The sequence below is a fragment of the Myiozetetes cayanensis genome, unplaced genomic scaffold (assembly GCF_022539395.1).
Source record: "Myiozetetes cayanensis isolate MyiCay16 unplaced genomic scaffold, myiCay2020 scf9, whole genome shotgun sequence".
Taxonomy (NCBI): Eukaryota; Metazoa; Chordata; class Aves; order Passeriformes; family Tyrannidae; genus Myiozetetes; species Myiozetetes cayanensis.
The window spans coordinates 2,320,957-2,347,936 of record NW_026088185.1 but is presented as its reverse complement, the minus strand read 5'-3'; the positions used below and the strand labels follow the sequence as shown (position 1 = coordinate 2,347,936).

The 26,980-nt window shown below is 39.7% G+C and overlaps 1 protein-coding gene across 1 annotated transcript; it reads right to left on the bottom strand.

Moving 5' to 3' along the window:
- Positions 1-72: 72 nt before the first annotated feature.
- COL5A2 (collagen type V alpha 2 chain) lies at positions 73-25,693 on the bottom strand. The gene is given in 35 exon segments (XM_050339866.1): positions 73-1,850; positions 2,783-3,007; positions 4,768-4,955; positions 5,969-6,260; positions 8,703-8,810; positions 9,493-9,546; positions 10,299-10,406; positions 11,659-11,712; positions 11,829-11,936; positions 12,260-12,313; positions 12,460-12,567; positions 13,541-13,648; positions 13,762-13,775; positions 13,778-13,922; positions 14,771-14,824; positions 15,040-15,093; positions 15,203-15,310; positions 16,135-16,188; positions 17,138-17,191; positions 17,313-17,366; positions 18,083-18,136; positions 18,261-18,368; positions 19,245-19,343; positions 19,764-19,808; positions 20,143-20,196; positions 20,761-20,814; positions 21,318-21,371; positions 21,470-21,523; positions 21,626-21,724; positions 22,244-22,297; positions 22,997-23,095; positions 23,807-23,860; positions 24,327-24,434; positions 25,421-25,474; positions 25,682-25,693. Coding segments are annotated over 35 exon segments (3,093 nt in total). The 3' UTR covers positions 73-1,703.
- Positions 25,694-26,980: the final 1,287 nt, after the last annotated feature.

The following is a 26,980-nucleotide window of genomic DNA, read 5'->3' as shown; positions in this document are numbered from 1 at the left end:
ACACTCCTGTGTTTGAAGCATTTCAGGAGAATTCACTGTAAATGACACATGCAAAGAGCAACCAAACAACAATTAAATACTTCTATTTTTAATTTCCTGGAAATGAACTGATATGGGACACACTGGAGAAAGGAAACCACTTACATAGCGAGAAGCATGTATTTAATTAAATGCTTTGCAAAGATACATGAATAAAGCTGTGTGCATGACTTTCTTTAGGGATAGCCCCAGCTGTTTATTTTTTTTAAAGGAAAAAACAAACAAACAAACAAAAAAAAAAGAAAAAAAAAAAAGGAGGTGGAGAGCACAGTTGCAATAAAGAAACAAAAAAAACCTAAGTAAGTTTGTACCCACATACTTTACAAAATAAAGCATGTCAGAGGTACAAAACATTCTATATACTGAATGACCAACAAATAAATGCACTGTAACATTGTTCTCTCAAACACCATAAGCCTAACAGCTAAGCTCTGAAAATGACACTGACAGTAGGCATATTTATTTCATCAGCCTTCTATAGTCATTTAGCACCATCACTTTTTGTTGGGTTTTGTTGTTGTTTTTTTTTTTGCCCTGCCTATCTCCTTTCTTGACATAACAACAGAAGCATAGCACCTTTTAACATCTAAAATAAAAACAGGAGTATTAATTGCATCCCAACTTCCAGAGATGAGGTAGCTCATGCTAAGAAATGATGGAACTGTCCTGCCTTGACAGCTCAAGGCCAGTAAGTCAAATAACTGGTGATGCATGTCTGGATGTCAGCTAAAACCAATTAATTTCTAAACTTACTTTATTAGCAATTGGTCTGCTACAGATGTGAATGGTCTGCAATCTACAGAAACTGGCACCATATATAAGACATCTCTCTAATTTGATATGTAATGGCTTCTTAGATGGGCAAGCATTGGAAAATCAACAAGTATTTGGTTTCAGATGTATTTTTAAGATTAAGGATAATTTAATGAAATTACACCAATACATTGTGAGAAGGGAAGTCTGGCTTTAAAATTTAATATATGGGACACCCCTACTGAAAACTCACATTTCCCCCACTAGTGTTTTTACTTCATAAATTAATCATGGCTGTGGATCACTCTTCTGAGCAGACTTACATAGGAAAGTGCAGGAAAAACAATACCAAATGAAGACGATCTTGTCTGAAGGTTTTCTTCCACAAAAGACACAGATTTCTGTGAATGTCTATTTTACTGGCAACCACAGGAAGACAAAATGGAATAGAGGGAGTAGATATGACTGAAACATAGCCAAGGATTCACAGAAGTGCTCTACTTTTCTGTTATTCAGTACATATCAAAGCAAAAGAAATAATCCTTAGAGCTTTACATAGTCCCACATTAAAACTAACTATTTTGAGTACCTGTAAATTTCGAAATCATTTGAAACAAAACTGAGGAAAAAGCTTCATAAAGATTCATATTACTTTTAAAAGGTGGTCACTGATCCTCTTAAAATCGTACTGTTGCACTATAAAGTCGGTTCCAATCGCTTAAAACAGAACGTTTGTAAGTAAAATAAATATTCAAAAGGAGGCCGGGCATTTCGAAAGAGCTGTATATACAGTGCTGATCCAACATCAGCCATTACTTCAAGAGTCTCAGGATTAACTTCAATCAGTCTAAGTTCACGTGTTTAATCGCTGCTGTTGCTTGGGTAGGTGTGGTGATTTCCCCCCTTTCCTCTCACACGAAGCAAACTGGCCCGATTTCGACCCCGAATTCCTGGTCGGTGCTGCCAATGTCCACGGGTGCAATATCTATGATGGGTAAGCGCGCCACGTTCTGCGTTCGGTACTCAAAAACAGTCTTGCCCACGTTCCCATTACGTTTCTAGAAGGAAAAAAATAAATAAATAAAAAATTAGGTCAGAGGTCCTGTCAAAACCAGCCCAAATTCCAGCAGCCAGTCAGTTGTGTGATTGCTCGGAAGGATCTCAGTGTGACTTTGCTGAGTGACACACTTTCTGGGCAACAACACCACCTGCACCGCACCTTGGTTATTTTGAAATGTTTAGACCTGGCTCTCTTGCTGTTACAGTAATGAACAGACCTGTCAGACTGACACAACAGCACTGGTTTCATTTTTTTGCTCTGAAAGTCTGCTCTGTGTGTTAATATGCACCCTCACACACATCATCGTGGGCTGCACTGCTTTGAAGGACAGAGAGCCCTTAATTCATTTCAGGTGCAAAACTGAATTTAGAAATATTTGCCAGTGTCTTGTACTGGGCTGAGACTGCTATTGAACATGAAAAAATCTACTACTTGCTGGTTTCTATTCCCACTAACAATTTTTTGAGGGGGAGCATTTCCTCTTCAACTCACTGGAATACTCAATGTGTACTCCAGTGAGTATTCCAGCTCAGTGGAGGTTCCTCCACTGCACTGCTGCAATAATCTCACCCATCTGGCAGACAAATATTTGTGGTTATATCACCAGTTTGTGTAATTCCACACAGAGGTAAACAAATACGGGGAAATGCAAAATGGCAGGATTACATATCTCAAAATGTTCACTAAGTAGTAATTTGTAAATTATCTCTAAGTGAATGCAGACTTCTACTGCACAAAGCTAGAATTGTAGTAAAATACTATTTGATAGTAAAAAAGTATTTGATCAGTTACTTCTACAATTCATGATACAGTTTGGCAGCATTTTAATTACTTCCTTCTATGTTTTTTTTTCCAATTCAAGAACTGAAAAAGGACAAAAGTCCTGTTTCTCCATAGCAAATGACAGACACCACTCCCCCCCAAACTTACAGAACAGCTGTCATGCAGAACAGTGTATCTGAATCGGCTGTTTCCCTCTGCTTTGATCTCCAGGTCATTGGCCCCTTTCAGAATCACAGCTTTCTTCAGGTTCTTCACCTGGTCATCCATGTAGCCCACGCTGTTTTTGCAAAGGTAGGTGATGTTCTGGGAAGCTTCCTTCGAGAGGAGGCGCAGGAATGTCATCTGAGTGACAGCTGTATCCCCATACATGAACTGTGAAGATGAAGAGATAGATCCACTGACATCACATTAAAAGTCATTAAGAGCTCATGAATTTTCTAAGATCTGTCATTATAGTAACCCCTTTCAGACACGACTAGAGGAGCCCTATTACATAAAATCTAAGATTGGCTTCTTTTGTAATTTGCTGCCACGTGAGGACAAAGAAATGCAGGCATTCTGTAACACGGATAATTTTGAAGAATTTTGACTGTAAAGTGCATTAGAGCAACCTTGAAGCATATAAGAAATGTCAAGCACAGAAAACCCTTTTACCTGTTACATTGCAACTTTAGCAACCTATTTTGCACTTAGAAGCATCAAAAACAGCCAGAGTTTGACTATATTATATAGTCAAGTAACCATACATTTTCATAGGGTTTTATCAACTAATCAATTTGCAGAGAATTTTGACAAATGTTTTACAAAGTGTCACTGTTTCTACAAAAACAAGTAATTTTTCTCTCAATAACAAAAATCCTAAAATTCCTGAGATTTTTTTTTCCCTATCTGTACAGGTTTCATTTTATTCATGTTTTATGAATCATTGCAGCACTCAAGGATGATTAAAAGTTTATACATTCCAGTGAAAATGGAGAAGAAAAGAGAAATTCTTATTGATTGACACTGTCATAATTTATAAAATGTGGTATATCTATTGAGTAATCTCAGACACATTTATTATTTAGAATCCATAAGGAGTGCATGTGACACTTTTACACAGCTCATATTATTAGTTACCAAATCTGACAGTATTTAAAAAAATTGAAAAAAATTTTTTTTTATCCCAAGTATTCCTCAAGATCATTTATTCCACCAAAGAGCATCTAACTTACAAAACCCCTCTGCGGGCTCTGTAGTCAGTTAAACATCAATTGTGATATCTTGGGTCATGGCAAGATCTCCTGAATTTAATAATAAGTCAAAGCATCTCAAAAAAGCAATCAATATCACCTCTTAATATCATATCTTTCTTAACTGTTGAAGTTCTGAACTGTTTTCAGGAATCCAGTTGATACCAGCATATTTTTTTTTAACACACCAAATACTTAAAGATAATAACTCCCTACAAAATAACACTTGAAGATATTCTCTGCGTTTTTGATGAACTAGGAAAAAAATGGCAAAAGCTGGGTAATTGATTTTATACTTTGCACAGGATAAACTTCTGTTATTTCTTGGGATCATTAAGCCTAATTTTAGAAGTTACCACAGAGGGAAAACCCAACAGAAATGCGAGTGGAGTTTTTTCTGCCTACAGATTGATGCATTCAGCATAGATCAACCTGACATGTATAACAATCATACCTTCTTTGAAAACAAATCTATGAAGTAAGTTTTGTTATTACAGCAGTAAAGAGTTTTCTGAAAGGAAGAGTAGAACTGAATTAAAAGAGGAGAGATCTGGATCACATAGTAAGGTAAAAGTATACTTCTTTTTGAGGACAAGATAGGGATTTGGTAAAATAGGTTGCTAGAGAAGCTGATAGTTTTGAGATCAAGAGAAATAAATCTATTACAGCAGTGGTCCACTTACAGGTAATCCTGACTTAGATGCACTTACAATTGCTTTTCTGAGCTATTTCCTGTCTTTACTGTATGGTAACAACAACCAATTGAATATAAATCAGTCAATCAACACTTAAAATGTTCTCACTGTAGCAGAATCCACTCAGAGTGGCAGCTGAACTTCTAAACCAGGAGAAAATAAGGTTCACAGGAGCCAGCTCTTAACATTAACTGTATTTATTTACCTGTGATCCCCTGTTCATATCAAGGCCGTACCAAACAGGCTTTAGGTCAGACGACCTGCTGGCCCACCACGTTTTGCGGGGCACAGTAGATGGGTTGGCTGAAATACAGGTCTCTCCAGTTTCCATGTTGCAGTAGACTTTTATAGCATCTTCAACACACCCTTGGTTAGGATCAATCCAATATTCACCTACAAAGAACATAAAATGTGCCTCTAGTATATTATAAGGATTCTTGAAATAACTGTGAAGAGATAAGCAAAACTATGTTGCAACAGTGCAAAACAGGAATATATTCAGTGAATCAATCCAAAGTGTGTTTTGATGTGTCCTTCAGATATACACTATAACGTTGCTTTAAGAAACAAGCTGATCAGTATTTCTAACATTTAAAACTGGAGAATTCACACTTGAAAGCTGTCTATGGTTAAGGTTGTTTAAATTCATTGCAAAGCTTCTGATGCCTTCAAGTATACAAAGAACACACAGTGGCCAGAAGATATTTTTCTCCATGTATGAGAAACTGATGACAGCCCCTCCTAAATACTGATGTTAGAAGCAAATTTTCAGGGAATGGGGAAGAGATGGTAAGGCCTGCCACAAATTATCTCTGCCTTCCAGGCTGTCCATGTATGAGAAACTGATGACAGCCCCTCCTAAATACTGATGTTAGAAGCAAATTTTCAGGGAATGGGGAAGAGATGGTAAGGCCTGCCACAAATTATCTCTGCCTTCCAGGCTGTTCTGATTTATCCACCAATAATCCATGTAAATTAGGGAAAACCCTAAACAGCATGTTAGTGCATAACCACCTATGAAGTGCCAGTGTAGAGCAGCAGCAGAGAATTCTGGATGGAAAGCACTTGCAGGTCATTGTCCCACAGGTAGCACTTTGAGCTAATAGCAATTAAGCAAATATTCCCAACTGGCATCCCAAGTTATCTCTGCCACCATATGAGTGCTACTGCACTTATTTTAAAATACATCTGAATAAATACTGAACAACTAAATATGGGGTACATCAGAACAGATACTTCACTGGCAAGAAGAAATAACTTTTTGAGAGACGTTTTCAAGCTCCTGTTGTGAATGTCAACTTAAGCCATCACAATCTGTATTAAACACGTTTTTTCTGGTGCCCAGGTGTATACAGGGAGCAAGGCAGCATCACACAGCCCACACAGGCTGGTGTGTTTACACTCACCGCTCCTCTTGGAGGGGTGGCACAGCTTCAGGTCATCACAAGTCCGTGCTGGGTGTTTCTTGGAGCCGTCTGGGCTGCGCATGGTCTCAATCTGGCTGCTCAGTGACTTCAGCGTGGCGTGGACTCCGGGGTCTGTTTTGTTATGGTCGTCTGGGGCCGCTTCATCTTCCGTGAACTCCGGCAGAGGATCTGCCATAGCGTCATCGTAGTGGCCCATAATGTCACCAAGGGCAGCGGTGAGATGGCCTGGTGGTCCTGGAGGGCCAGGGGGACCAGGCTCACCTGGTGGACCCTAAGGTTCAAAACAAAAAGGCAATAGAGGCATAGTAAAGACTATGCACGTTGGCTGCTGTGACTTAAACATTGTCAAAACCATAGAAAGACTTTTTGTCAAACTACGAGGAAGCAACTGCCTGTCTGTGACCACTGCACCTGACTGGAATTCGGACTGTGACTGGGGACTTGAGATGAGACTGTTGTCTAATCATTTCAAGTCTGAGAAGAAGTAAACAATGCTCAGGGAAAAAGAATGTATCTGTGTTAAGAAGCAGCCCTGTATGGGCTCTGGGGGTGGTGGAGGAGAAGGGTTTTGGGGGTGTGATGGTGAAATCTCTCCACATCAAACTGAAGCAATAAACCACCACCCCCCTCCTTTTCCTATTTCTTTCTCTCTCTCTTTCTCTGTCTCATATTTACCATTAAATAAACCCCATACTATTGACTTGGGCATCTGGTCTCGTTTGTACCTTAATTCAGGTAGAGGCATTTCTAATAGTTTTAGTAACCAGATCATATCAGCAGCAAAGACAGCCACTAAAAAAATCCCAAAACTTCAGAGCCAGTCACCCTAATGCACAGGGAACAATTCAGATATAAACAATTCACCTTTTCAGGAACAGGGGTAAGAGATTAGAACCACATACAAGGCATTCTCTCTGCTTCACGTCCTCTCTGATTGTCTTAGTGCCTTGCTCCACTTTTTCTTACTCCTGATTTTAGACCTGACAGCTGGAAAAAGTCACCAAGGAACAGCCTCCTCACTCCTTTTATTTTTTTTAAGCCATCTGTCCCTTCTTGTTCAAATCTCTGCCTAACAACTTTATTTCTTAAATTCCTAACAGCTGTGAGTGATTTTTAGAGCAATCTAAAACTCCTGCTTCCCTGAGATGCCGCAGGCACATTTTCAATTAGTAAAATTTGACACTATAAACATCTCTACACATATGCAGCACAGAGCTTTCTGGCCAGAGAACCCAGGCTTTCTGTGAGACAGAACCTACATCATCCACGCTTGGAAGAGCAGGTGTTTTCCTGACTATGTTTTCCCAAATGAAAGGTTGTGAGGTCCTTCTGTCAACTTGAATTGTGACATGTGAGGAGGTAACTGAATCTTGACACAGAAGGCACCTGTTAATAAGCACATCTCTACCTACAAGCTCTGCCAGCTCTTTGGCAGCATAAAGGCTGTACCATACCTTCATTTGAAGTTTGGTGCTCTGGTGCATCAGGTAGTGGATCAGAACTAGCATTTCCTTGGAGAGTAATTACTTCAGAATTCACAACTAGTGCTCCAAATGCTTATTATAGAGCACACACCCAGACTAGCACACACTGTGTCTGGCAAAGGAAGTCTTAACTTTTATTACTTGCTTTTTGGTTCCAGTTCACAGCTGTGTAAAACCCACCATGGAAAGCAAAACTAAAAGTATTGGTATGTGATATTTCCTTTACTGTCTCATTATACAGATGAAGTATCCAGAGACATATTTTGTTTTCATGCTCTGCCATAGACTCTTCATTCAGGTCTTGACAGTGTCTTGACAGAAGTGGACATACAAATAATTGGCAGAAATTCAAATGAAATAGGGTGAATAATGAATAGGATGATAAACATCATAAGCACAGGAAATACCATGTTTTATCAGAAAGACAGCAGAAACTGCCTTTTTTGTCTTACTCGTTATTTTGTTCCATGTCTTCCACTCCTTCCCAAAAATAAGTAACACCAATTTTTTAATTTTTCACATCATCACCAAGATCACTCTTTTCTCAAATCCCTCAAATTTTCTAACTTATCTTCCTTGGAATACCCTTCCTTCATGGAATACTATTCCATGAAAGAGTACTGCAGATTGATAAATGTGGAATATGCCTGGGGCATTTAGCAAAGGCTTAGGACTTCCTCCAAAATGGTCAAACCAGTTTTCACTAGTTGTAAATCAGCTCATAGTTGGTGTCTATAAACCTCAGACCAGGCTGAAGGTCAGCTGGGTCTTAGTGTTAGAGCTGGGGGTGTTTATTTGGACTGAAGGCACAGTGGAGAGTGGGGCTGGCTGTGCTAATTCAGTGCCACCCTTGTGGCACTGCCAGCTTTGAACTGCTGCTGGTTCCACAGACACCAACTGGCCCATGCTTAGGACTGAGGTTTAAGGACCCCACTGGCCAAATGGCCACGTTAAACTACAGATCCAGCAGGATCCAATGACCGAACTGCAGAAGTAGCCCCAGGCTGGCCTAAGGAGAGCATAGGTGCATGAGACTGGGATCATCACGGGTGCAGAAGATGAAAATGAGTAAGAAATGAGCCCTTCCAATACACAATAACCCTAGAGAAACTAACACATTTATTATTTGCCCCGAGCTCGTGGGTGTTTGAGAAAGTGATGTGATGGACTGTTGAAAAAAGCTCATTATTCAAAAGTAACCTTTTCTCCCCATATTCCCACCAATTTACCTCAGGTCCGGCTTCTCCCACAGTCCCTCTAACACCAGGAGGTCCAATTGGCCCAAGTGGACCAGGACTTCCATCTTTGCCAGAAGGACCAACTGGACCTGGAGGACCCTAGAAAATATAGAAAAAAAGAAGAAACACATTTTAGCATTCAATAACAAAGTTATACAAAACAGCCCTTTATAATAAGCAATGCCTTGTCAGGAAGCAATCCAATTATTTGTGTCCATTACTAAAATTTTAAAAATCGCTGTTTTTCTTCTGTAAAAGTAAGAAGGCAGTTTCAGTGCTGCTCTTCTCTAGTGAATCACCTCAGACAACATAACTTGGATCAGCTGTATATTTTTTCCTTAACCATTCAAGTGGGATCAGTTCCAAATGCCAAAATACATACAGGCTCAGAGACATACTGTCCCTTGGGAACATCCAGGGAAGTCATCTTTCTCCTTTGTTTTTGGGATGAATGACATATATGGGGGTATGAAAGGCAGAGTAGCAATTAGCAGAGCTACTATTTATTTGGCTTTGCATCAGCTGCAGCAAAAGCATCTGCAAAAAGAGTCTGTTGTTATCCTGATCTTTTTATCTAGCTATAAACTACATTTATGCCAAAGCTTTACTGTGTTAAAAAAGGTGATGGTTCAGCAAAAGATATTAGGGTAATCACCACATGATACCAAAGTCAATAAGAGCCATTGAAATAACAGTGAAGCAGAAATAGAAGTCTGATCATGGATCAAAAATAGAAGTCTGAAATTATTCAAGCACAAAAAAGCTTAAACATCCTACTCACCCGAGGACCAAAGGGGCCTGGAATGCCAGGACTGCCTTGTTCACCAATAGGACCCTAAATAGAAGGAATTATCATTCCACCGTGACATCTGAAGCATATTCCTTTAGTTTTAAAGGACTACTGTGTGATATACAAGATTCTGGGATGAATAGGATTAAAATATACAGGAACAATGGCTAGTACCTTTTCCTTAATACCTTAGTAAATTAATAGAATTTACTGGTGCTTGGCTTTATATTAAGTTGTTTCTGCAGAAAAGCCTTAATTTCATGGCATTTAGAATCAGAGTGACTTACAAGAGACCCATTGACAGCATTAACGTGAAGTGTAACTATGATTTGGGAGTTGGGGTTTTTTACTGATGCTGTTCCTGCATGTTGAAACTTTCAGCTTTTGCACTGGAAAATGTTAGCAACAATCCCTATGGGATTTTGCATTTGTTTCCTTGACTGTAAGGAGTTTCAAATACTGGCAAAAAAGCACTCCATACTTATCTGTAACTACCAGCTTTTGTTACCACCTCGTGCTGACAAATTACAGACTGTCACTGAGCAGCCTTGCAGATGGAACAAGAATAGGAGAACACATCTCTTGCAACACCCAGGTTTATCTCATCATGCAATGGTATTGTAAAGCTGCATTAAAAATATTAGCAAGTATGGACAGCCAGGCCACCCATAAACACCTTGGGAGGAAAAAAAAAGCAACTAATTTGCTTTGTTTTCTTTTTTTAAATAACTATGTTCCTGATACATTCTTTAACTGCCAAGAAAATAAGAAAATACAGTAAAAACAGAACAACTCACAGGAGGACCAGGAAGACCTTGAAGCCCAGTGAAACCCCTGTGTCCTTTCTGGCCCCTATCACCTCGATCTCCGTTGTCACCTTTGTCACCACGAGGTCCTTGGGGACCCTGTAAATATCAGTGATGAATTGTAAAACTCAGAACTGGAAAAAAGACCCCAACCTCAAACACCCCTCGTTTGCTTTTAGACGCTGTGCTCAGACCTCTTCCCTTCTAAAGCCAAAAAGAAGGTGATGCTGGGTCAGCTCCAAGAATCTTAATGTTTTAGCAAAGAATAAGTAAAAATAAATACAGAAAATTTATGCTTAAATATAGTTAGTAGTAGTAAATTTAATCTACTTAGCTACAAAATACGGGGCGGGGGGGGAACGCAACAAATTTTTTTAAGATTTAAAAAATTCTCCAGATGTGGCAAATGATTTTGTTGATGAGATTGAAATATTATGGATCTCTCACAGGCTCATAATTATGAGAAATATTTTCAGTATGAAATCCTCCATGTTGCAATTTACTTCTTAAAGCTTCTTTCACCTTCACCATGATTTGAGTACAACTGAAGTAACATTCCTGAACTACGGACAACTCCAGTACAAATATCGTGCTTCCATTACTGTCACAATTTAATTTTCATTAGTTTTGACAGTTTCAGACTTCTCATACTAATTCAAGAATCAGTGGAAAATACGGCTTCTGCTTTCAAGTCTATATTTCTCAGCTCAAAGTAAATGCTAAATTTCTCAATGCCAGATTCCAAATATTTTATCAATGGCATAATTATTACTAACTACTCAATAAACTTTTCCTGTCTCATAAATGACATCTGCTTAGGGACAGGACAACATTGTTTTGAATTTCCCAAGTTTGCTGTTAATTTTCTGTTCCAAGCTTGGACTGTAAAAGAGTTATGTAACATAAAAAAAGATGACTTTTGTTAGCTTTCCATTTGGACTGCAGTTAGAAACTCATGAGTTGAATTAAGGCAGTTTAATGGAACAGGTGATTTTGTTGTATTTCTGCCATTTTTACCTAAAAACCTGCCTTTGTGTTCAGCATTCGTTTCTTTATCCCTTATTTAAACACAGATTCCAGCCATTTGCTAACTCAGGTCCTGCCATTATCCAGGCAGCAACACAGTCCAAATAAAGAGGCTTCCAAAGCCTTTGTTATTTCTCTGTGGAAATAACTGGAATATCTAAATGGATTTGTGCAGCTCTGCAGCTCAGAAGACTACCTGCACCCACTGGCAGTCAGAACACTGCAAGCTGCAGCCCTGTTTAGCATTCTGATCTGGGCAGAGTTTCTCATACACTTTCAGTAAAAGGTATCTCAGACAAAACAACAGTGACCAGGGACAACTTACAGGCAAACCTCTTTTTCCTGCACGACCCGGGGGGCCCATCGGACCTCGAGAACCCTGCAAAGGTGGCACAGAGGAGGCATGTGAAGCAATGCCCAAAAAAAAACCACACAGGAGAGTTTTTTGATAAACAATCAAAGCATCTCCAAAAAAAAAAAAAAAGTCTCACTTACAGTTTCACCTCTTTGACCTGCATCTCCAGGAGGACCAACAGGGCCTGGAGTTCCTGGACCCCCTGGAGAACCTGGTAAGCCTGCAGGGCCAGGTTCACCACGGTCACCCTGCAAAACAGAATGGCAACATTATTTATCTAAAGGGGACTGGTCTAGACCAGCAGCACTGCTAACCTATTTTTGAGAAATTGCAGTCTACAGAGATTTTCCTGCTGCAAGAGCTCAAGTCTGAGTTCATGGTGGCAGGTGTTCTTAGACACTTAGCCAGGTATCCTCAGCTTTGAGAGGTACTGCTTATTCAAAAACTGTGATACACTGTCAGAACAAGTTCTCCATCCAGGTTAACTGAATGAAGAAAAAAAAAAATTACATTAGGTCAATAACAAAACAGAGATTTCCAGAAGTTAAGTAAGAAAACAACATGTTCTTACACGTTCTCCAACAGCTCCATCTCGTCCAGGAGTACCGTCATTACCAGCAGGTCCCTGGAGTTATGGAATAAAAGTAGAGCTATCAATTAACTCTGTAGCCTCGCATTTCTAAAAGAAGTTAGAGTTGAAGAACAACTTTCTGGTTCAAGGAGAATAACCTCTAGTCCTTTTTTTGCATGCTGCAAGGCTCTAATACTTACTTCTGGACCAGCTTCACCTACAGGCCCGGTGGCACCTGACTGGCCGATGGGTCCTGGGGGACCTTTATCACCAGGTGGTCCGGTGGGACCTTGTTTACCTGGTGTACCCTAAGGAAAGAGGAGAAATATCAAAATTTTAATCACAAAACAGAGAAGGCACAAAAAACCTGCTGCCTGCAAAACTACTCATTAATCCAGTCTGAAGTACCGTCTACATTTGTAAATTCAAAAAGTTGATAATTCTAGAAAAAGTTCTCATAGATTTTAAGACATGTTTAATATACTGGGTATTTTTGAGAAGTTTAATTGTGTTACTTTTGAATAGGCTTTTACTGACTAGGAGCTGCACTTGAGGTTAGTCTATCTAGTAGCAACTCTCTTAAGCACACACTCCCTTGATAAATCAATATATCCAATGTCATTATCTGCAACAAGTAAGGCCTTTTAGATTCCAAAAAAAACAAAATAAAGTTTGAAATAAGTAACTTTTTGGGGTTTTTTCTCTGGCTTAACACCAACAAATCTTCTTAGCCTGGAATAATTTCTGGCCAACTTCAGCTATAAATTGACTTTACAGGTCCAGTTGTAATGGCAGATCCTCCATACCAACACTTTTACTAACAGTCTATTTAATGACTTGAATTCCTGGCTTTCCAATAAATATCTCTAAACCCTAAATTTAGCAAAGAGAGCACAAATGGCAATTTTAAAGGCTGTAGATCACAATTTATGAAATAGCAATTACAGAGTATCCACTCACATTCAATTGACCTTTAGGCACCAAAATGAAGAGTCTGGGGTTGTTTTTTCAAAGGCTCCAGTTTTAAGACAAATAGGAACATTTTAGCCAGAAGTCCTAATGCTGTTACCCACTTACCCTTAATTCAGGTTCAGACCTTCCATTATGGCAGAAACAAACCTTGCACCTCATGCATTTGCATAAGATTTATTACCTTTCTATTCTCTCTATATTTGCTCCTGTGGTTGGAGTGAGTTTTCCAGCTTTCTCCTTGTGCTGTGGGGCACCACACCCAGAATCCCACAAAGAGCTGGTGGCATATTGCCTCAGTCATTTACTTACTGCAGGACCTGGCAGCCCTGGCATGCCTCTTTCCCCTCGCTGTCCTGGCATGCCGACGATCCCCCTTTGACCAGTGGTTCCTGCTGGACCAGGGGGGCCATCCGGGCCCTGAAATCCAGAAAGGAGGAAAACACATCACTATCCTGCCAGTAGGAATAAACAACAAGGAAACCAAGCCCAGGGCTGGCCCAGGGAGAATCAGGAACACCCAGAGGACGTACCGGCTGCCCATCATCCCCGGGTCACCCTTGTCTCCAGGACCACCAGGAGGCCCGGTCGGTCCTCGGTCTCCCACGCGGCCGTGAGAACCGGGATCGCCACGAAGACCTGGGGGACCTTCTTTTCCCGGCTCACCAATAGGCCCAGCAGGCCCTGGGGCTCCCTGAGAAGATTAAAACACCTCGTTACATTGGACACCTTTCTGATCAGGACAATAAAATTCTAAGGACCGTGTTTTAATTGACTATAAATGTGCATACTCTGAGAAAGGCTGAAATGTGAATGAGCTAAAAGCCTGTGCCTCCTCAATTTTCCATTCCAAACTCCCTCCTTTAAAAGACACTTTTTTGGGTTGTTTTTCTCTTTTTTCCTTTCTTTTCACCTCAGGTGTACAACCACTGCTAGAAAACTCACTCTTGCCCATTCTTTCCACTATCATCAAGCTAAAGTCCATACCCAAAGTTTTCATTCACAGGGTGCAGATTAGTGTTTTAATAGACTTTTGCTCATTCCTTAAATACTTTTTAAAAACTTCACAGGTATACTAAGTTTTCCATAAACTTCACCCTTTGAGAAACTCGCAATGACTGCAGGTTATTTTGCTCATTAAAATATCAAAAGGCATATGAAGCATGACACAGTTTCTCTGTGGAGTTGAGTCCTCAACTTGTTGATCCACAGCTTTTTGTTTTAATTGTGGTTTTGAAAATGTTGTGATTATCATTTTGGTTTATTTTGAATTTATTTTTATGGATCTTATGAGTAACTCCAGCAATGAGATAGCTCAGCAGAGGCCCCTTTCTTTACCCTAACTTCAGTCACCACTGAAGGGACAAAAAAGTGAAAAGCAGAGGTAGATATAGGTTGGTTTTTCTGTTCCTGTAAGCAATTAAGTCATCAGAGCACTTTCAACAGCTCAAAGTCTACTTAACACAAAGAAAAGCTTCAGTCTTCAGGTTCTTAAGACCAGTTTATACAACACACCTATTAGGAATGTAACAACTGACTTACAGTAGGTCCTGGAGGCCCAACTCTTCCAGCAGATCCTGGGAATCCAGTAGCACCCTAATAAAATAAAAAAAAAAAAAAAAAAAAAGAAGCCAACCAAATATTTTAATGCCACACTTATCAAAAGAAATACAGCATTATGTGCTAGTGAGCCAACCTTATATTTACAGACTGTGAAAAAACAAGCTGAGATGAGGAATAATACACACATTACATAAAATTTCAGTATTAGGTTATCTACTGTGAGGTCACAACAAATGAAATCTACTTACAGGGGGACCCTGAGTTCCTCTACCACCTTTCAGACCAGGAACACCTGGAGGACCCTAAGAGAAGAAGAGAGAGAGAGGGGGGTGATGGTCAACACCCAGAACTTTTTAAACAAGCCAGATCAGCCCATGCCACTGGTTCTGTGATGATGTTATTCATACTTACTGGTGGGCCATGAGACCCAGCAAGACCCTGGGGTCCTGGGGATCCAGCATCTCCTTTCTGCCCAGGTTCTCCGGGTTCACCTTTTACACCTGGCTGACCATCAGGGCCCTGTAGGAAACAGTATTTAGAAGAGAAATCAGGTTAGATAATACCAAATCTGTCCAGACTAACAAAGTAATTTTGTAGGGAATTTCTATAAGGAAAAAAAAAAAACACAAGGGAACAAAGTGACCCAGAAAACACTGCATTTGCTGAACAGTTCAGATCAAGGGAGCTATAACAGTTCAGCACAGTCTTTAGAACATCAACACATGAGATTTTCTGAACATTCTGTGAAGTCAGTACTTCCATTTTAAATATTTTTTTCTTCTCTAGCTCACATTTCTCTTTTCTTTAGATTTTCTGTTTTCCTCAGCAGCTGCTACATATCTAAAATCGAAAGGAACTGAACAAAATTGTCTTTTCTAGGCTATTTTTTTTTTCCCCACCAAGGGAAGCAGGTGCCTGACTCTTTGTGAAAGGCCTGAAACAGGATACTTGGGCTGTGGGAAAGTTTAGAGTATTCCCTCCCATCTGGTCCATCAACTCATTCCAGCCTTCACTACTCATGGTGCAAATCTTCGCTACCTTCAGTGGATGACACTTTTCAACTTGCCTCATTTTAATCTCAAAGGAGCAACATTGCATACTAATGAAAATATGAAATCTGGTGAGCAATTACATAATCTTATAAAGAAAACCACTTTTCAACTGTCTAGGGCATTTATTGGCCCTTTTCTTCATTTGATATACTGATGGGAAAAAGAAACAACCCTTTTTGCAGCAAAAATGTGTCTCACGTTGCAGAGCACTGCAGTATTATTCATAATGAAGGAAATGAACTGTGTCAAAGCATGAGTAAAGGAAACTCATTAGTGTTCCAAAACACATACCGGAGGGCCAGCAAAACCAACAGCACCAGTTGGGCCATTTTCTCCTCGTGAACCCTGGTGAAAAAAAAAAATTAGAATAATTGTATTAACAACTGTCTTTTTGTATAGACTATAATTTGCAGTTAAAGATATAAGAAGGGATGTTGACTATGACGTTAAAATCTGCCATGTGGTCAAGACCATATGTAGCTCTCAAAACTTAAAGATGGAAGGCATGAACAAGCACTAAAACAGGAGAAGTTCTGCTCCCAACCCACCCCTTCCAGACAGAGCATGGTTAGCCAAAGAGCATGTACTTCATGAAACCTACCGCTCCAACCACACTGGGGAAATAAAAACCAGTAGTTCAAAGACCTCTACAAGGTCAGAATAGGCTATGAGCTGCTTCAGCTGAGCTTTCCCCACAACATTTGTTTGGAAAAGGAGGAGCTGAAGGCTGCCAACTCCAGCACTCCCTAGAGGGGTGGCAGCTGTTCCAATTTATACTGGAAATAAGACTGTTCTGATTTATGACAGGGACATAATCAATTTCAAGCAGTATGAAGGATCTAGAAGGGCTGAGCCTCTAATTCCCTAATTGAAGTCAACCCTTAAAATACTCAAAAGCACTAATAGATGGAATATGACAAGAGTTACATAACTAGATGAACTAGGAATTACCCCTGCACTTTGTCCATCTAAATATTTGTCTATGTACAGTGGCATCTGGTATGGGCATGCTTTTAAAAACATTTAAACAATTAGAAGTAGTGGCATGCTTTCAGGAGTGATGCTAAGTGAGTGCAACCCTCTGAAGTTCTCCCTAAAACAAGTATAGGAGAGAGGGTCAAAATCTGGTAATAGTTTTGCAAGTGCACAGCTACAAGTCAGAACTACAAATCTGGCTACAAAGAAAGGGAAAGAAAAAGAGGAAAATATATCAGCAAATGAGAAAAAGGCCTGGAGTTTGGATCAGTGCTAGATATCAACTTATGCCAGGCAAAAACGAAGCATGTTTACTCACAGGGTTTCCACGGGAGCCAGGAGGACCAACTAGACCTCGAGGACCTGGTTCACCCTTTAAATAAAATTAAAGGTTATTATTTCCTAGGTAACTTATTTGCTGAGTAGCAAAAGTGCTAATAAAGCCTGATGATATTAAGAAGCTTCAGTAAGGAATGGAATAAAAATCTGTTTACCTTTTCACCAGTGGGACCTGCTGGACCCATTGGGCCTATTGGACCAGGGAGACCCTTTTGAACAAATTAGGATGAAAGGAAGTTAGAGAAATGATGCTCCAAAACAGTTAATTTAAAACTTCTCATATGTTACTATTCCCACACGCTTTTTCATTCATTTGCATTCTTCTTTATCTCTGAAAAGTTCTTTTGACTCCTTTATCTAAAATTTACTTGCATTTCCTCTCCCAGTGACCAAACCCTCCATAAAAGACCTGCTTTCCTTCGTTCTCTCTTTCTTCTCATCTAACTTCACCTTCTCCTTTGGGCAGTGTTTATGGATAAGGTCTGTGACTTACTGCCCATATGGGCCTTAGTACATTCCCAGAAATTTTCACATGTGAAGCTCAGGAATGGCTGTGGGCAACTCAATCCAGACAATAGGGAGGCAGCTGCCTTAGTGCAAGACTGAGCTGGGAGGCCTGTTTTTCACCTATTGATCTCTGCCTGTTCCTTTTTTCATATTTCTTACTACAGTCAGCTTAGCCAAATCCCAGATCAACCGAGAATCCTTTCCATTGACATCTTAACTCCCATTGTCGACGACACAAAACAGGATGTCGGAACGCAGATGTCCCAAAACCGTCTCGGAGGTTGGGTAATGATAGTGACTACAAATCTGTGATGTTGCTAAGCTTAGTGTTTAACCCCATGAGCTGAGACACACACTCCACCCCCAGCACAGTAAACAATCCAGGGTGTGAAGAGAAAAGAGTGGCAGATTTACTTACTCTCGCCCCATCGTTGCCAGCTGTGCCTTCAGCACCTTTCTCGCCGACGCCGCCCTGCGGGAAACACCCAGAAAGGCTCAGTTATGGCACTGAACGCTGGACAGTTCATACCCTGAAACAACTGCAGTGTCAAGAGATGGGTGATTCTGCTCAGGAGAACAGACACAAAGAGACTCACCCTGTCACCCTTGGGGCCGGGCGTTCCAGCAATCCCTCTTTCTCCAGGCATGCCCTGAAGACCCGGTGGGCCCGGATCGCCAGGTGTCCCACTTGGGCCTGGGCTCCCCTGAAGCACAAAAAGAACAAGTTGTTGCCTATTCAGCCGAGAAGCATCTTTGTGTCTTGGCTGCAGAACGTGCTGTGCCTGCTCTGAAGTCTCTGGTGTACAGTTTTAAGTAATAATTTCATCTGAAATTTGGACTTTATTCACATCCAAATACTTTTCTTTTCCCACTGTGTTACTCAGGAAGTTCAATTGTGACACCGTAGTCCTTCCAAAGTATTTATTCACTGCATATTGGGGATGAAAAGAGGCAAAAAAAGAAACTTAAGCATGTTTCTGCCTTGACCTTGATGCCACACAGGTTTAGTACACAAGGTAGGTCCAGGTAGAAGTTGCCAGGGGCAGAGATGCTTTATTTTCCCTTTGTTTCTCACAGTTCATGCCTATTACATGTCTCACATTACTAGAGGCACTCCCTACTCGGGGTAACCTTCCTAGGCATAATCACATTGATAGCAGATGAAAGGCAGGCATGCATCTTTCAGCATTTTTTTTTTAAAATGCCCTGCCTTGCCAAGTGTCTTTGAATAAGCTGACATAGCTCTTAAAACATCGCTAGCAGGTTGTCTGCAGTTCAGAAATGGCTTTGTCCAGTTCTACTGAGAAACACGAAAACCATTTTAAACTTCATACCAATATAAATTAATACAAAATGCTGTTTCTCAACATTTAAGCACGTTGAAAGTTATTAATATTGTTATAACTGGAATAACTTCTGTGTCCTCCTAGAACCCTTATACAAAGAAGAGACCTTTCGTATTTATAATTAAAAAAGCTCTCTCTTTTATATGTTCATGCAAATGAGAAGAATTATACATTGCAAATGAGAAGAATTATACATTGCATCACTCCAGCAATGGAAATCTCCACTCAGTTTACCTTTGGACCATCGGGGCCGTGCCCTCCGGCCATACCCTTTTCACCCTGGATTCCTGATGCCCCCGGTTCTCCCCTTTCCCCTGGATTGCCACGTTCTCCCTACAAAATGGAAAATTATTGCTTATTTAGAAGTCAGGGTACAGTCTTGGTAGACAAAATAAATACATCATTAGTACAGAACTGCAGAGCCTGTGAACAAATTCTATGAAAAACTGATTCAATAAAATGCTTTTACTGTTAAAAGGGGGGGAAACAGCGTGTTGGTCAGCAAACTAAAAACTGTCATTTCCTAGTTGTAAATCGAATAATTTAGCAGCTGGTACTCAACATCACTTCAGAAGCTACAAAACCATTACAGGTGGTTGGTTTTCCAGAAACTATCTTTAAAAATGTCCACATTTAAGACCACTTTGTTGGTGGGGAAAAATGCCACTTCAGCTGTTAAGGTCCATATTATATACCAACTTGCAACCTCAGAGAACTGTTATGAGCATTTAAACTCTGAAAGAAAACACTTACTCTCGGGCCCAATGGACCAACAGCTCCAGGATCTCCAGGCACACCCTAAGCAGAACAGAACTCACTATTAGAATGAAATCATTATTCATAACCTTACAGTTATGGAAATTAGAGATAAACAGTTTCATTTCCAAAGTATTGTGAATGTAGATGACTAGTTCTAAATATTATCTGTCAATGGCAAGAGGTGATAGTCCAACTCAGTCCAAGAACATCGGATTCTAGCAATCCTTTTATCCAAAAGCAGTTCTTGGATAGCTTGCAAACTACATCAGTACATATTTTGAAATAGAGTGGGAAATTAAATTACAAAGAGAAGAAAATGTAAAATTACTTTAAGAAGTGAATTCTTTCTAATTATATGTTACACATAAATTACCTGATCACCTGGCTTTCCTCCCTCACCTGGAGGACCCGGTGGCCCAGGTAAGCCCTGTAAAAAAAAGTAAATAAAATGTTCACAAACATGATAGAAATTTATGTAAATCCAGGTTTAATTAAGACACCAAGACTATGAATGTACTGGCACACTCAGAACAAGAGTGTGCCCTCAGAGATCCCCCCAAGGGAAACAGTTTAATGAGTATTGCACCAGAGCGTTCTCCCTCCCCTAAATGAGATGACAGCCCTTCTCTGACATTTGCAGCCCTAAAAATAAAGGTCTCTATAAACAGAGATTGACTTAATTAATGCTTCATCATCAAAACAATTACTTTGCTCTATATTTGGAACATCTCTGGAAAATCTCCAAACAAAAGCTGAATAACAACAGCAGTTTTCTCAAGGGGTGCAGATCTGGCATTTAAGCCTTTGCCAGCTCAGTTGAGTGCACAGCTGACAGGAAAGTTGAGTATCACTAATTACTCTGAACATCATTGCCTCAGTTCTGAAGTTGTGCGTTGTTATATATCACTTGATTGAATTTCTCCAACTAAAGTTGATAAAGACGTGGCTGTTTATTACTTTTTCCTAACGAAATAAAAATGAATGCACACACCTGAAACCCTGTAGGACCTGGAGGGCCTTGCTCTCCTCTTTCTCCTGCCAGACCCTACAAAAAAAGAAAGTAATAAGTAAAACAGTGGAGGAATATAGGCAGGATCCACAATTTTTCTTCTCTCTGAATATGTATGTTTTCAACACTTTTACTTATCCCAGGCCAAGATATATCCTATCTATTAGATATTATTTCTTCTTAAGATCCTTCCTCCCCCCCAAAAAAAAAAGTTCTGTGGTCGCAGAAAAGAACTCAGTTCTATTAAAACCAAGAAAGGTGGGAAAAAGAACTCTGAAAATTTTGCTCCATGCACTATTTTTTGTAATGGTTAGTAAAAGGAATTAGACTACTCATATATATATATATATACATATATATATACACACACATATTTAATACAGAGCTTCCCATTTTTCTAGGACAAATTGTTCTTTAAATGTTCTTGGGACTTTTTTTGTCTGGAAGCAACAACTGGCATGAAGATAGAAAAAAAAGAAGCCAAAAGGGTAATGAATGGATGGAGTGACTGGCAGGCAGAGTGGTAAAAGCTGACTTACTGGAGGGCCAACAGGACCAGAAGGGCCAACTTCACCATCTTTACCAGGGGCTCCCTAAATTAAAATGACAAAGGAGGAAATCTTGTATGGTGAATTTACATAACAGAAAAGCATCATTTTCTGTAATCATCACAAATAACAGCCACACTCACTCTCTGTCCTGGGACGCCTGCATTGCCTGCTTCTCCAGGCTTTCCGGGATCACCCTAAGTTGAAGGAATAAATATGACAATTCTTAGATGCTTTTTTTGTCCATTAAAATCTGTGCAAATGCTTAAACAGATCTTAGGTACAGGTGCCATACTCACACTACCACCCTTTGGCCCAGAAAGGCCCATGCTGCCTGGCTGACCTCTGATTCCTATTGAACCTGCTGGACCTGGACGTCCATCTTCACCAGGAGCACCCTGCAGAGATAAAGAATTTTCCACATCAAACTATAAATAAATAACATTTATTTACAAATAAATTATAAATGTATTTATTCCTAGGCATTTATTAACCTCCAGAAAAACGTTTGCATACAGAAAGAAAATAATATCGACCTGGTTTGGTGCTCCACTTACCAGGCAAAATGTCTTTAGAGCAGACATAGTTTTAACCATACTTCTGGATTTGACCAAACACTATGCAATTGTTCTAAATGAGACATTATGTACCAAATACTTTATTGTGTCCCTAAAGAGGCAGCTAGAAAAACATTTCACCAATGAATGCTTTAAAAATGTTGCAACAGCTGCTGAACAACAGACACTGCTATACAGACAAAACTAATTTTGAAGTCAGGAACCTAAAGCAAACAACTAAAAGAGAAGATGAGCCTTAAGAAACATGGAAAACTCACGTCAATAAAAGTAATTTCAATGACGTGGGCCCTCTGAATTACTGTGGCATTAGCTGAAAAGACTAATTTTTGTAACACTTACCAAGGGGCCAAGTTTTCCTTCAGGGCCTTGAACACCTGGATTTCCTGTCAAACCCTAAAGTTGGGAATAATATTGGTGTTAGGGTTAAGCATGTATTTCTAGAGCATTAAATAAATGTAAATAATTCCAAATGACACGCACAGTTAATACCATAGTGCAAAATTCCCTGTGTCAAAGGACTTCATCCTTATCTTCACTTCACAGCTTCATCCCTTACTGTCTCTAATCTTCCCTTTTCCTATTCCCTCTGTTTTTTACTGTTACACCTCTTGAGCTTCTCACAGGCCCATCTTTATTTCTGCCAACATAACCCAGCGATCTATATCACGTCTTATCTTTTATCTCTTTTTTTATCCCTTTATGCTGTTTTCTGATATTCCAGATCGTTCTCAAATAATTTTCCTGAAAACAAATCTCTGAATGACACGCGTCACCCAACTGTGTGAGTTATCAATCACCAATTTAACGAAGGGTGGCCTTCAGTTCATGTTATCTGTGGCAATAATGTGATTTACAAGCACACTTCTTTGGGTTGCCTCAGCTCTTCTCAATCAGGGCTATTTCCCCTTTCTCAAAGACAAAACCTGTGCTTCCCAAAACCAGCAGGAAAAAAATACAGGTATTTTGGCCTTTAACCCCTCTGAAAAAAAAGTCTGCCCTTGTATACCAGCTTCTTAATTCCCAAACATTCCTTGTTGCCTTTAGAAAATGCAGAGAGCCGTGGTTTATAGCGTGCTGCTATTAATCCCTCACCCTTGCACCAGGAAGGCCGGGTTCACCAGGGCGTCCAGGATCTCCCTGACCTCCTTTTGGACCAGAAGATCCTGCTGGACCACGCTCTCCTTGGGCACCCTAGAAAGATAACCACTTGTTAACAGCAGAGACAATAAGAGAAGGCTAAATAAAAAGAGTATCTTCCACTAAGGGCCTATTTTTGCAGAGTTCCCAGTCAGCAAGGCCGTTATTATTATTGTTTTTTCCCAATTTGTTACTTAAAAGCTGTCTCACTCTTAGAGTTATATGTGAATTTTAGAATCCCTTTATTTTTACCAAGAAACTAGGAATTTACAGAAGCACAAGACAAATACTCGTGTGAATCACTTCCCTGGAAGCGTTCGAGTAGTTAGGAAAGTCAAAGACAAATGAGCCCATCTGTGTGAGGGTCAAGTCTAGAAAATTACACCATACACAAAGAAAAGGCAGTTTTTGATACAGCCGCTTCTTACAGAGCAATACATTAACAAATACAGTAGTAGAACAGGTCAAAGTCTCTTATCTATGAACATTTCAGCACGAGGGAGCCTTAAGTCAGGGACAAGAAGCAAAGCTGAGCATCACAAGAACCAAAAGTGACTTTTCCCAAAAAAATTTTAGTCTCAAAACACTCAGACTCCCTTTTGGCATTTCTAAGGTCGTTTTGATTGTTCTTCCAGTAATTTTGAGGATCTGTCCTATTTGCCCAGAGAAGATATTCTTAATGGAAAAAATTTCTTTTTATGTATCTGTACGTATGAAAATTTAATAAATGACCCAATAAAAAATGGACACTTTAATTTCATTTACCTTTGGTCCAGGCAAGCCATCGGAACCTGGAAAACCACGGTTCCCAGGAGCACCCTAGGAAAAACAATAGGCATGAGATGATTATCCTAACTTCTACAGAAGTTATTGCAAATAAAGAACCAGAATAATGGTTTGGGGGTTCCTTACAATTTTCTAACTTCGATACTTAGTCTTGGGTTTTTTTACCACTCAGAGTGGTAAAAATATCAATGTCTCATTCATGCATGCTGAACAGCTCCTTGGAAGCAAGATAACCATTTACACAGGTAAGAAAAAGGTCTGCAGATTAGCTTGTCCTGTCTCTATCATTTTCCCTACCACACCATCCTGTGCAGTGAATCCCCACATGAAAATATTCAATGTAAAAAAAACCAAAAACAATGTACAGTATTAATTTCTGTTAGGAAAATAAAGTTTGACTATAGCCACAATCAAGCTGTAAGAACATCCATGGTTAGGTCAAGAGGTTTCTTATCTTAGCAGAGCATCTTTCAAGACATCATTCCTTTGGATTGCTTACCCTCTCTCCAACAGGGCCTGGTGGACCTACTGACCCTGGATCTCCTCGAGGGCCTCTTTTCCCTTCTTCCCCAATGGGGCCAATGGGACCCTGTGGACCTTGTGGGCCCTAGTGGAGGTAAATTGCTTTTTTTAAAAAAAATCACTGTTAAGCTTACCACTTCTCAAGCATATTGAAACAGACTGCCTTCTAAACACCATAAACGTTTCTCCAAATAAAAGAGAAGAAAATAGTTTGGTTTTGATTCAGTTAAAAAATGGAGCTTTTCAGCATCTGCTTTTCTCTTTTACAATGTTTATAAGCTAATAAGTTATAATTCTGCAGTTGGGCTGTACAGTGCTTCTTACAGTCACTCATAATAATTTGTGTTTGGACAAACTACAAAGAATTCAAAATTCAGTGAGACTCTAGTAGAGAAGACAGTGGTAAGGAAACCATTACTTCACCTGTACGTTTTTTGTCATTTATTGCATGATCATTTAAGTAGTGAGAAAGGAAAACTAAAGATTGTTTGACAAGTCAAACCAACTCGAACTCTGTAGAGTCAGTTTTCTCCCAAAAGTCCCATGGTTGCAGCATGGAATTAGCCATGTTTTCAAGTAACTTTTCACAAATATTGACTGTGGGCTAAACAGTTATTCATACTGAAAACATGCAACTGTTAATATTATTTTGCATCTAAATAAACTATATCTAACATATACAAAACTTCATAAGTATTAAATGTAAGTTTAAAATAAAATGGACTGTATTTTTGGGTTAGCACACAGACCTGTGAGCTCTTAGATGTCCAGAATCATATGGATCCGTTTCATATGACATGGAGAAACTACTTCTGTGTGCTACAGAAACCTCAGTAGATGCACTAAGTGGTTTTTCTGCCCCTGAGTCCTGTCAGGACTATACTGGGTGGGTGATTTATAACAGCCAAGAACCCACTTGACCATTCATTGTTAGCCCAGGGTCTTCCACAATAGTTACTCTCATGATTATGAGCAATTAGACATTTCTTTAAAAATGTAAGGATCTACTTGAAATGTTCCCACAAGCCTTTTGTGATTCCTTTTAGTCTTACAAAGCACATGGAGACTTACAGGTTCACCTTTGGGTCCTGCTTCTCCCTTGAAACCAGGGACACCGGGGTCTCCCTGAAAACAAAGACATGAATAGCACTGATAAGGTTTGAAGTCTGCATAAATCACCTGATCAGTTTGTCAACAAGAACAGGTCACAGCAGGGCAGATTGTATACGGAGATACAATGCAGTGTGATAATTTTCACATTAAATAATTTAAAACTTAGGACTGGACAAGTCTTCCATACTTGGAGGCTATTTGCATCTCTAGGACTCTCACTCCCATCTTCATTACCTGATATCACCACCTGAGATGCCACAGATTTCCCAGCTCTCTTCAAAGCGGTTTAAAAAAAAATAAATTCACCAGCACTTGTCTCAAAGAGCTAGTCAGGTTTGACAATAAATGTTGCCTCATGATGCAAAAACAGTGATTTAAAAAAAAATAAATATATACATATAAATTACATACATATGTAAATAAAAACTCCATTAATGAGGTAAAACTTGGATTATGTATTGGTGCCTCTGCCTTGCAGTAGAGTTTCTAAAGCAGGAACTGTAACTAGAAGATTAGAGGAGTTATGGAAAAACTGAGCTTTCAGCTGAAAAAAAGATCCACTGGCTTATTTTAGAAATTATTCAACTCTTGTTCCACAACATAAACTCTGACAGTCTAACAAACTCCTTCTTTCTTTCACTGCTGGCCAGTTCAAAGTGTGCATTTTCCAGGGACTATGCAATTCAGTTTTGGCCTGATCTCACAGCTGCCACTCCAGCAGACCCATTAAAAATAAAAACCATACATATCTAGAACTTAAACCCCCAAAGCAGAACCAAGTGACTGCAGAAACAAGCCACACCACCTTATAAATGGGGGCCAGTGAACAGCAGCTCTTTCACACAGAAATGCTGTGGAGTCTTAACAACTACAAGTACACACAGTTTAAGACACTTAAACTCCAGAAAAACAACACTGAGCAGCACTACAAGAATATCAGATTCCCTCACACACCATTTCTGATTGCAGATGAAGCCAGAAAAATATAATAGACTGAGGTAGCTGTACTACTCAGCAAAAGCACTGTTCTACTGGTGTCACGGCATGCAATTCTATTGGAGTTAACTGTAACTAACCTTTTGGTTTTCTTTTCTCTTCAGAAATGTCAGGGTTTGATGTCTGTGGCAGTTGATGGACTTGGGCTTGGAATACTTGTAATTGTCACTTACATTTTGGTGTTATTATATTGGGATCTGGATTTACCATCTCAAAGTGGTTTCTGGTCTTCTGATTCTGGTTCCTGGTTTTTTGAGCCTTTGGGGTATTGATGCATTTAACTGTTTGTAGACTCAGATGGGCATAATCATTCTTGCAATCACTGCATTCCCTTGTTGCTGTTTGAAGGCAGCTTTCCATTTGTGTGTCTGTTGCTGTGTGTAAGATGAGTGCTCAACAGAGCACAGCTGTGAAAAAGAGCCCATTAAGGTGCATACTGGCACACTGGAAGGAATTAGGAAGCCCATCAGGTGGTAATTTGAATAAGAAAACCTTGATAAAGTATTGTAATCAGCAGTGGCC